The sequence below is a fragment of the Sapajus apella genome, unplaced genomic scaffold (genome assembly GCF_009761245.1).
Source record: "Sapajus apella isolate SASKATOON/1434 unplaced genomic scaffold, GSC_monkey_1.0 scaffold62, whole genome shotgun sequence".
Lineage (NCBI taxonomy): Eukaryota > Metazoa > Chordata > Mammalia > Primates > Cebidae > Sapajus > Sapajus apella.
The window spans coordinates 5094352-5106358 of record NW_022437002.1 but is presented as its reverse complement, the minus strand read 5'-3'; the positions used below and the strand labels follow the sequence as shown (position 1 = coordinate 5106358).

The 12007-nt window shown below is 49.0% G+C and overlaps 1 protein-coding gene across 2 annotated transcripts in view; it reads right to left on the bottom strand.

Annotated features, from left to right (window-relative positions):
- Positions 1 to 10115, bottom strand: part of AZIN2 (antizyme inhibitor 2) — a 42096-nt gene extending 31981 nt beyond the window's left edge. The window contains exons 1-4 of one of the 2 annotated variants that reach the window (XM_032246817.1): positions 9972 to 10115; positions 9758 to 9878; positions 8911 to 9088; positions 7152 to 7325 (exon numbers count right to left, since the gene is read on the bottom strand). In XM_032246817.1, coding sequence (XP_032102708.1) covers positions 7152 to 7325; positions 8911 to 9015 — 279 coding nt within the window. In that variant the 5' untranslated portion in view covers positions 9016 to 9088; positions 9758 to 9878; positions 9972 to 10115. Of the gene's footprint in view, positions 1 to 7151; positions 7326 to 8910; positions 9089 to 9757; positions 9879 to 9971 lie in introns of those variants that run through there. The other variant, XM_032246818.1, reaches the window with a different exon arrangement.
- Positions 10116 to 12007: the final 1892 nt, after the last annotated feature.

Sequence of the window (12007 nt, the reverse complement as noted above, 5' to 3'; positions counted from 1 at the left end):
GTAGAGACGGGGTTTCACCATGTTGACCAGGATGGTCTCGATCTCTTGACCTCGTGATCCACCCGCCTCGGCCTCCCAAAGTGCTGGGATTACAGGCTTGAGCCACCGCGCCCGGCCACAACTTTTTTTTTTTAAGACAGAGTCTCGCTCTGTCACCCAGGCTGCAGTGTCATGGCATGATCTTGGCTCAATGTAACCTCTGTCTCCTGGGTTCAAGCAATTCTCCTACCTCAGCCTCCCAAGTAGCTGGAATTACAGGTACCTGCCACCACGCTCAGCTAATTTTCGCATTTTTAGTAGAGATGGGGTTTCACCACATTGGCGAGGCTGATCTCGAACTCCTGACCTCAGGTAATCCCCCACCTTGGCCTCCCTAAGAGCTGGGATTACAGGCGTGAGCCACCATGCCCAGACTCTATATGCAATTTTTATTTGTCAACTTAATAAATAATAAGAATATTGCGGGTATATTAGAAAGTCCACCAGACCAAGGGTCTTTTGGACAGAGATCACCCAACTCCAAAGCCCTACCCTGTGTGTGACCCTATGCTGGGTGTGCAGGATGTGCCGGCTCAGCCCTGCTCCTCTTGGGGCCTCCTCCTCATCCCCTTTACAGAACATGGGGTACCTGATTGCTGCATGAATAATACGAACAAATGATGATGATGATGATCATGATCATGATGACAGCAACTGTGTTCATTCAGCACCTGCCACAAGCAGGCCCTGAATTATATATTTTACATCAGGTGTTAGCAAATTTTTTCTATAAAGAACCAGAGTAAATATTTTAGGCTTTGTGAGCCACACAGTCTCTGTTGCAATTTCTCTTTCTTTCTTTTTTTTTTTTTTTTTTTGAGACAGAGTTTCACTCTTGTTGCCCAGGCCAGAGTGCAATGGCACAATCTTGGCTTACTGCAACCTCTGCCTCCTGGGTTCAAGCAATTCTCCTGCCTCAGCCTCCCAAGTAGCTGGGATTATAGGCATGTGCCACCATGCCCAGCTAATTTTTGCAATTTTAGTAGAGACAGGGTTTCACCATATTGGTCAGGCTGGTCTCGAACTCCTGACCTCAGGTGATCCACATGCCTCGGCCTCCCAAAGTGCTGGGATTGTAGGTGTAAGCCACCACACCCAGCTCTGTCGCAACTTCTCAACTGCCTTTGTAGCACCAGAACAGCCACAGCCAACACTAAATTGAATGAATGTGACTGTGAGCCAATAAAACTTCATAAAATCAGCTGGTGGGCTGGATTTGGGCCTCCACCCGTAGTTTGCCAACCCCTACTTTGGATTCACCCTTTTATTCAGTCCTTGCAAATAACCCATTCAAATGGGTATTAGCTCCAGTCTACAGAAAAGGAAACCAAGGCTCAGAAGGGCTACGCAGCAAGTAGGTGGCAGAACAAACTTTGGAACTCAAGTCTGACTCTCCCGGAATAAACAAGAGAAGTCAGTTTTGAAACATGGTGAGAGATATAAGAGCCATTTTTAGCCATCCTGAGTTTGTAATGAGTCTAATTTTAATTTAGCAACTTTTCAGCACTGGGTATTTATAAGCATCATTTCATACCATCCCAGTGACTATGCTATGAAATATTTACTGGCTACACTTTATGGAGGACAAAATTGAGTTCAGCGAGGTCCACCTGTCTGTGGTGACACAGCCAGCCAGTAGCAGAGTAGGACACAAAGGTCAAGCTCCGGAGCTGGGCTTGCTGCTACCACAGCTGGCTTCCCAGGGGCAGATGTGGCCCACCCTGAATCAGAGTGGATGTAGACCTGTGTTTTTGTTCCCTGCCTCAGCACATAAAGTGAGAGGAAGAATCAGTGTTAGCATTTTGGGGACCTATGATTGAGCTTCAATTATAATTTTTATTTTAAATTAAATTATATATATATATATATATATATATACACACAATTTTTTCTAAATGGAGATGGGTCTCACTATGTTGCCCAGGTTGGTTTCGAATTCCTGGGCTCAAGCAGTCCTCCTGCCTTGGCCTCCCAGAATGCTGCAATTACAGGTGTGAGCCATGGCAGTCAGCCTAATTATACATATTTAAATAAGTGTTGTCATTCACTGAAGGCATATCCTAATGCCAGTCATTGAATGAAGTATTTTATATATATTCTCATTTAACCTTACTAAGAATCTTGTAAGGTAGGGAACAGAGGTTCAGAGAGGCTACGTGATTTGTCCAAAGTCACACAGCTTTTAAGTGGCACAGATGGGATTCTAACCATCAGACCTTAGCACACCAACTCAACCTCACTGCTGTAACAGGGAATGCAACCTCAATGCCGCACTGACAGATATCTTTTGAGCATCTACTGAATGGCCAACTCCATGATAGGTGTTAACAAAACAAGTGGTAAAAAAAAAAAAAAAAGCACATAGGGTCTCTGAGACCATGGAGCTTTCAGATTGATGGGGAAGACAGGCAGGCAGTCCCAGATGAGCACTGAATAACAATGGAATTACAAGCAGTTAAGAGCTGGGAAGGAAAGTAGGGCTCCCAGAGACCTGGGTGTGAAGGGTGAAGGACAGCCTCAGGGTCAGATATTTTAACTGAGCCCTGCAGGAGGCCTCAGATAGGCCAAGAAGGAAAGAAAGAATCTAAGACTGTTCCCAGTAGAGGAAGTGGCCTGTGCAGAGGTTCTGAGGCAAGCAGTACTGAGCACTTCAGCCTGATCAAGGAACAGAGAATGCTGGAGTGGATTAAGCAGAGTAAGTTAGTGCAGTGGGGACGATGAGGTCAGAGGGAGGTGGGCAGAGCTGCCAAGCAAAACTGTTTTACCATGCATGGGATGGGGAAGAGCCGGAAGGGTTAGGAATGGAAAGACATGGTCAGATTTGCATTTTAAATACAAGGTCTACATGCCTATCACTCTGGCTACCTGAGGGACGGCCCAAGGGGATTCTGGGGAATCGATTGTGCTAGTCAGTGGCTATAGTGGCTATAGACTGTGATAGTCAGTGAGGGAGATGACAGAGCCAGCTCCAGAAAAGCAGGGAGATGTGTTCTGGAGGCGGGGCTGGCAAGCTGGGTGATAGATTCCACATGGGGATGAGTGGACATCAGAGGGAACTCCCACACCCAGCAGACTGAGGGGACCCTTCATAAGGGGGAAGGGGGACATCAGGAGTCCCTTTGAACATGCTGGGGCTCAGGCATCTCCTTGTATCAAGTCAACTGGATACATAGGTCTGAGCTGGAGATTAAAATGTGGGAAGAGGTGGCATATTGATGGTATTTAAAGCCCGGGAAGAAACGAAATTTCCTGAGAAGAAAGAGGATTTGCAAGACAGAGAGGCCTAAGAATTCAGAAGAATGCTACCATTTAGAGAGCAGCAGAAGACGGGAAGAGATGGCTCCCAGGGCCTGCAGAGGCGAGGATGGAGAACGTTTCCAGGGGATGGAGAACAATACACAGATTAGAATGCTATTCCTATAAATGCAAATCTTGTCTAACAGCTTGTGTCTGGATGAGACGGAACTGTCTCAGCTGTCTGTCAGAAGTGCCTGATGAGGTGGGGTCAAGCAGTGTTCTTTCATCTTAAACATTTCTGAAGCCTTTGAAAGTAGGACCATATGTTACTGTTGAGTCTTTTTTTTTTTTAGGAATGCATTGCTGTGTTGAATGCTGTTGAGAGGTCCAAAAGCACTAAGGAGCATCCCCCAAGACCAGGTCTAAATGCATCAACATGGACAGCTCTTTAAAAGCCACTGAGGCTGGGCCAGATGCGGTGGCTCATGCCTGTAATCACAGCACTTTGGGAGGCCAAGGCGGGTGAATCACTTGAGGTCAGGAGTTCAAGACCAGCTGGTCAACATGATGAAACCCCTTTCTACTAAAAATACAAAAATAGGCTGGGCATGGTGGTATATGCCTGTAATCCCAGCTACTTAGGAGGCTGAGGTGGGAGAATCACTTGAACCCAGGAGGTTGAGGATGCAGTGAGCCGAGATTGTGCCACTGCACTCTAGGCTGGGCAACAGAGCAAGACTCCATCTCAAAAACAAACAAAAAAAACTCCACTGAGTTTAAAACTGTTGTAGAATAGTACATACTACATGCCACAAGAACACCTTTTATGTATTGTTACAAAATCACAAAATATTTGATACATATTTTGTAGATCATTTACATATTTTTTAAATACTATATATCCACCAAAACCATCCTAGTGATTATCTGTGGAGACATAAAGCCGATGGCCTACTTCCTTTTTGGGTCAATGAATCAACCTGTTAATTGATATGTATTATTAGTTCACAGTTCATGTTTAAAGTGCTCACTGGATCCTCCAGATCACTGCAGACGTTAGTAAGAGAAAATCCTTTGGCATAGTGACAATGGAGGCTGGGAGGCAATGGCTTAAGAAAGGAGTGATGAGGAAAAGAAAAAATGGGGGTGGACAGACAAGTGCAGACAACTCTGTTGAGTTTGGTCACACAAAAGGAGCAAGGGATTGGGCTGGAGGAGGATGTGGTGTCCAGCAAAGGCTTTTTAAGATGGGAGGATGCTGAGGGAGACAGCAAGAGAGGGCAAAGACAGGGGCAGGAGACACAATGGTAAAGAGACACAAGGGCAAGGACAGGGGCAAGAGACACAATGGTCCTTGGGCAGGTGGCTGTGTGTAACAGAGTCCCTGAACAAGCCATGGCCCTGGCACCTGTCCAAAGGATGTCTGTCTGCACATCCAGCCTTAGTTCACCCCAAGCCCTCGGTCAGTGTCCACTAGGGCACAACGCTGTTAAGTTATGGCCGACCAGAAGAGGGCAGCCTTGCTCTTCCAAGAAAAGCTTTAAGTCCCAGGAGCTACCTCCAGAAGCGTACCAAAGGGTCTGCATGATCCCATTGCAGGGAGAGGGCTTAGGCCTCCCCTAGCCCCTGCAGTTGGCTGTGGGCATCCATCACTGGCTGAATCCCAGCTCCACTATCCTCTCCCCAAGGACCTTGCAAAAGACAGAGTCCGAGGCGACTCAGCAGGACTCAAGCTGCCACCACCCTGGTATGGCGCCTCCATCCCTCCTTTCCTTATACGTTAAATATGTCCTCAGCAGGGTATGGTCAGAATCGCCATAAAAAAAATAATTACCTCACGAGGCTGTTTCGAGAATAAAATGAGATCATGTACAGAAAACACATGGCAAAGTGCCTGGCATAACAGACGCACTCAGCAAAGGGCAGATGCTTCTCCAGTTCCCACTGTCATCAAGGTCTCTCTAAGCCTTAACATCCCACAACTCTGCCCTTTCTGCCAGAGAACCAAGTGCCTCCCCCCGGGGTTTCTGAAGCAGAAAACTTTAGGCAGTGGGGTTTGGTCCTGTTTTCACCTAGACCTCGGGGACTGAGAGGATCCTGTTCCTTCTCACCCCACGTGGAGGCCAGGGACACTGCAGGAAAAAGCGGAAGTGCTTCTGCTACCCACAGACAGCCAACCCCACAGTGTCCTCAACTGTAGAACAGCCGTCTCTTCCCCTGTGTACCTCACAGGGCTTCATGGAAGATGTGCATGAAACAAGGTGTGCAAAGTACGAACTAACCCAAAGACAAGGGGAAGCACCTCGTCTACCATGAAAGGCATTAACATTCAGTCCCTGCTACAGGTTAACCTGCTCGTTCTGACCATCCCAGCCGGGTGCACACTTCTCCCCAACCTGGAGTTGCTCCTACACTGTCATCCTGCCCAGGACTCCAGGAGTCCTTTCTAGAACTCTCCTCACAACTCCAGCCATATGACGCAACTATTATTAACCACCAAGAAAATGGTGCTAACGACAATATTACAAACCAGTGCCCACCAGACTTGCTCCCACCTCAGGGCCTTTGCACTTGCTGTTCCTGCTGCCTGAAACGCCCTTCCCCTGGTTATCCACCTGGCTTGATCCCTTGGCTCTTTCGGGTCTGTATTCAAGTCTCAATGAAGTGTTCCCTGGCCAAACCATCTAAAAGTGCAATCCTCTCTCCCAGCATTCCTTACTTCCCTTTCCTGCGTTTTCTCCACAGCACTTTCCATCTAAGATACTATTTTCACCATTTCATCTGTTTATTTTTTTGTAAACAAGCTCCATGAGGGAAGGGCTTTGGTTGTTTTATTTTGTTCACTGCCAAATCCCCACCTAGAATAGCACTTGGCCTCAGAGGAGATACCCAATTAATATTTGCTGAATCCATAAATGAGATAGTTTCAAAGCTCTACTTAGTTGAAATTTTATAGCTTAAAGGTTTTTATCTGGCAAGGACAGAGTGGAAATAGATAAACTAAGCATTCAACTCAAAGACAGTTCTGCCCAGCACAGTCACTACCACATTGTAGGAGTTCAATGGATACTGAATGACAGTACATAAGCAAAGTTCATCTAAAATGGCCATGCACGGTGCCTCACACCTATAATCCCAGCACTTTGGGAAGCTGAGGTGGGCAGATCACTTGAGGTCAGGAGTTTGAGACCAGCTGGCCAACATGGTGAAACCCCATCTCTATTAAAAACACACAAAAAATTAGCTGGGTGTGGTGGTGTGCGCCTATAATCCCAGCTGCTTGGGAAGCTAAGGGCAGGACAATTGCTTGAACCCAGGAGGTGGAGGTTGCAGTGGGCCAAGATCACGCCACTATACTCCAGCCTGGGCAACAAGGCAAGACTCCGCCTCAAAAGAAAGAAATCTAAAGAGAGCAGGAGGGAATGAAGACAACAGCAGAAATCAAATTAGAAAGACAGAATTGGTGGCAACAACAAAACTACAAGGACTAGTTAGGAAAATACAATGTCACACATTGTTATTATAAAAGGAAAAAGAAAAGAAACCAACAGTTTCAATGGAGATGTTTTTGTTTTGTTTTAATTAGAAGAACACCATCTTTAGCTTTGTGCCAAAGAAATTTGCAAATCTCCATTAAAAAGATGAGCCTTCTACCAGGACACAGAAGATTCTAATTTGGAACTTCAAGGCTGACAAATTCCATGCTTGTTTCTCCCTCACTTATCCCTTGAGACCACTCCTGGGTGGGCGGTCTTCCCAGAGGGCAAGGGCCAACTGCAGGTACCTCCTGCTCCCCGGAGCCCACCTGCACTAGCCTGGCCATGTGTGTGTTCAGTGGGCATGGAGGATCAGTGCACCTTGGGGGTGGGGCTCACCTTGTTGGCACAGCTGAAGCCCAGCCCCAGCTGGGCCAGGACCTTCAGCACACCTGGGCTGCTGTTACACTTGACAACGTAAAAGGGCTGGACTCGTGGCAGGCACTTCAGAAAGTAGAAGTGCTTCCTCACTACGGCACCCAGGTCAGCCACGAAGAAGGCAGCGGCCTTGTCCTGAACGAGAAGAAGTGGATGAATGTGAGACCCCATCCAGCTCCTACCCCCGCATTCCATCCATGATCCTTCCAAGTACCTGTCCCAGGTTCAGTACTGGCCACAGAGCTACCCTGCTGTAAAGTTTTCTGAGCCTCCCCAACCCTACAGGACGGAAGGCAAACTCATCAGCCTGGCATTGAAGGCTCTGTGATCTAGCCCCAGTCCCTCCCCTCAATGCAGCTAAAACTCCAGCTGTAGGCTGGATCATTTTTCCACCTTCGAACCTTTGTTCACACCATGCCTTCTGCAGAATACCCTTCCCCCTCCTGTGTCTGGCAAAATGCTTAAATTTCAGCTCAAATGCCACCTTCCCCAAACCAACAAGGCAACTCTGCTTTTAAATGCTTCCACGGCATTTTGGATGTGCTTCCAAGGTATCAGAACTGTATATGCATCCATCCATTCTAGAAAAGGGTAAACTCCCTAAAGGCAGAAGCTATGACCTACAGCTCACTGCCTTCCAAACACAGGTGCTCAATGAACCCTTAAGCTAGTCCCACTGACACTGCAACCTATACCTATGGACAAGTGTTCATTGCAGATGTGCTAAAGGCTGAACATGTATGAGGCTGTGGGTGAGACCACATTACTTAAATGTGGAAGGGACCTTCCAAAGTCCCTTTCCTGGGACTCAGTTTCCCTTTCATGCAACACGTTTTTACTGATGCCCACTTGGTGCCAAACATTGTGCTAAGGGAGAGATGACCAAACAGCACTGTTGCTCTGAAGAAGCTTGGGTCTGGAAGAAAAGGAAGCCCTTAGGTACTTACAAGTCCATTCAGTAGATGCTAGATGGAAGTTTCTACAAGGTGCAGTACGGGGACATGGAGAAAGAAAATATAAAAGCTGCCTGGGGTGAGCAGGAAAAGGCAGCACTGATGAAAAGCAAGGAATAACTAGAAAGGAGTAAAGAGGGGAGAGGCTGGGAGAAGGATTGCTGCAGGCAGAAGAAACAGCCAGGGCAAAGGCATGGTAATAGGGCGCATGGCATCACTGGGAAATGTGAATAGAGTCATTCAGCTCTGATGGAGCATAATATATACTTTGGGGAAAGCTGGGAATGGGGCTATGGAGGCAGGGAAATTCTGACTTGATCCTGTAGGCAGTGGGGAATTGCCAAAGAATTCTGATTTTGAACAAAACTATGTTATATTTGGAGGGGGTGGCATGAGACAGGGAGGAGACTGGGGGGCCTTTGGAGAGATGAAGACTGAACTAGTAAGTGAGGTTCCACATAACCACACTGGAGGGTTATTTAAGGAGGCAGAATTCACAGAGCTTGGTAATGCCTAGATGTGGGCAGTGAGGGAGAGGGGGCAGCTGGAGAAGAATCCCTGGCTTCTGACCTTGGAGGGCTGGGTAGAAAGGCAGGTTTGGGGGCAAGGACCAGGAATTGGGGATAAATTGAGATGTTCTCTTGCAAATAGCAAGGATTGGGTACCAAATAAGTAAAAGGATAAGATAAGGCCCTAGGGATCCTTCCAAAGGAGGCAGCTGATCTGTACAGGGGACCGGGGACCCACCCCCATTCCCAGTCCCTCACCGTGGTGGCCTGTGAGGCCCCCAAAGTGAGTTCCTCCAGCAGGTCTTGGGTACTGAAGCCCTCCTCCACCATCACAAAGTCCGATTCACTCAGGTAGCCAGCCATGCCTTGGCAGGAGGAGCTGACGGGTTGGATGGAGCCGCTGCTGCAGCCGCCGCCTTAAAAAGTATGCAACACACTGCAGGAGGGGGAGATGGAGGGAACTGCTGGGGGACCGGCTCCGCTGCCCACCCCCCCAGGCCAGGGATCCCAACCCCGTCACAACCCGCCCCAGCACAAGCCTGGGGTTCACTAGGCAAGGGCGGAGAAAGTCAAGAATCCTGGATTTCAGAACGAGACAAGGCACCGTATGCCCAAATGTCACTGCCTCTCTGAGTCAGTTGCCTCATCTGTAAAATGGATTAATTGTTTTGAAGAGCCTTTCCAGTTCTGAAATTCTGGATTTCAGGAAAGAGTGAAAGAGTGAGAGGGGGAACAGGAAAACTGAGAAGCTTGGGTGGGAAAGTTTCCAGGGCACCCCAGTCCTGACCACGTCCACCTAGAAAGTAGCCGGTGGCCACTCCAGGGAGTAGTCTCAGCCTGAGAACAAGAGCTTAAGTTAGAGTCCACTCTCTACTGCTAGACCTTGGGTACACTCTGACCCTTCTCGGAGCCTCAGTTTCCCCACTTGTAAATGGGGGCTGGACTAATCCTGACAGGCCAGAATTCTAAGGGTGCCTGGGGGCACCACGTGGTGGGTGGGGGCCGCAAGCTCCCGGGAGAGAACAGAGGGCCGAGGTTCCTTCTGTCCGAGTGACTCCTCCCAAGTGTAGGGCCGAGGTCCACCCCATCCCCCAGGACCCCTTACCAAGCTCCGTCCTCCTTCGCGGGGGCCAGAGCCAGGCGCGCTGCTAGGGGGGGTCGCCGGTGACCTCGAAACTTGTGCAACACTCCGAGGAGGAGTGGCAGTTGCGGAGCCGAGGCCCCTGCTGAGAGGAGGCAGAAGGGGCCAGGGGGCAGGTCAGCACGAGAGCGGAGGGCGTCCGCTCCCCGAGGCTCCCCAGGCCACTCCCCGCACTCGCCTTAAAACGCATTTACACGGCTTCGGCCCATAGGTCTCCCCAGCGAGTGAATCGGATCCTCCGCGCCTCCGCTCTCTCGCTCCCCCGGGCTCGGGCCCCGCGGCCTGCGCCCCGCCCGCCCAGCAGACACCGACCCCACGCCCCGCCTTTCACCCGCCGCTCGCTTATATAGCCCCGCCCAGGCCCCGCCCACGTGGTCCAGGCCCCGCCGTAGCCCTGGCAACCAGGTGCCGCCATCCCATTGGTCGATTCCGACATAAAGCACTCAGCTCGGCCCACCCGTGCTGCAGTCTTCCCCACCCCACCCCCCGAAGGCCTAGCGTGGCTACCCCACGCTGGGAAATCGAACTACAGGGCCACCGCCACACGGGTGGGACACTTAGACCTTGCATCTTAGGTCTTAGAAAGTGGACAGGAAGCCTTTTCTGCCACTGCCTCAACTTACTTCGTGGTACCACTCTTCTCTCCTGCGGGAACTGCTCACTCATCTCTCGAAACCCAGTTCAAATGTTATGTCCTTGTATTGCTTTTGTAATGAAATTCTTTTAATTGCCTCTTCCAGGCATCTTCTCCGACTCCAACTGAAAACGCAGCTAAAATGTCTTCAGACAGCGTTTTTGTGACTTTCCCAGTTCAGGGCAATACCTCCCTTTATCCCATCCTCTGAACCCGGCAAACTCTTTCTCACCTCTCAAGGGAAATGTGTCTCCTTCTCCAAGAAGCTTTCTCTGACTTCCTCAACTCAAAGCATTTCTTCCATACCAACAAGCTGTTGCTTACCCATCAAAGTCCAGTATAATGTCACCTCCTCCGTTGAACCTTCCGTGACTTGCCTGGCCCTAAGGAACACAGCAATTTGTCTGGACTCCTCACTCACTTGGTTCTTGTTACCCATAGCGTGAGATTCCTGTTGTTATTTTACACTTCTTCTTTGGTTACACTTTGCAACTAGTTTGTGATTTCCCAAGGGCAGGGACTGAATACCCTGCTCAAGTGCCTGGTGCCTGGCACAGACAAGAGTGTGCAAGAAGATTCAGTGTAATCCTAGCACTTTGGGAGGCCGAGATGGGCACATTACCTGAGGTCAGGAGTTTGAGACCAGCCTGGCCAACATGGCAAAACCCCGTCTCCACAAAAAATACAAAAATTAGCCAGATTTGGTGGCACACATCTGTAATCCCAGCTACTTGGGAGGCTGAGGCAGGAGAATCACTTTAACCCGGGAGATGGAGGTTGCGGTGAGCCGAGATCACACCACTGCACTACAGCCTGGGCAACAGAGGGAGACTCCGTCTTTTTTTATTCAATAGCTATGTTACTCAAAAGCTGATTCAAAGTTCATCTGGAAAAGAACAGTCAAGACATTCCTGGAAAAAAAGAAAGAAGACTTCCTCTATCATATCAATTTTTTATTTTTATTTTTTGAGACGGAGTTTCGCTCTTGTTACCCAGGCTGGAGTGCAATGGCACAATCTCGGCTCACTGCAACCTCCGCCTCCTGGGTTCAGGCAATTCTTCTGCCTCAGCCTCCTGAGTAGCTGGGATTACAGGCACGCACCACCATGCCCAGCTAATTTTTTGTATTTTTAGTAGAGACAGGGTTTCACCATGTGGACCAGGATGGTCTTGATCTCTTGACCTTGATCTCTCCATCTCTCGATCCACCCGCCTCGGCCTCCCAAAGTGCTGGGATTACAGGCGTGAGCCACCACGCCTGGTCATATCGAAATTTTAAAATAAAGCTATAGTCTTTTAAACTGTGGTGCTGGAGCAGGAAGAGACAGTGCTAGAACAGAACAGTCTAGAACAGTTCCATACACATTGGAGACTGGTACACAATGAAGATAGCATTTCAAATCAATGAAGCCATAGGGCTTTTGGTCTACCATATGTCTTCATGTCCCCTGCTAAGCTGTAGGCTTTTTTTTTTTCTTTTGAGACAGGGTCTGCCTCTGTCACCCAGGCTGGAGTACAGTGGCATGACTTTGGCTCACTGCAACTTCCGCCTCCCAGGCTCAAGTGATCCTCCAACCTCG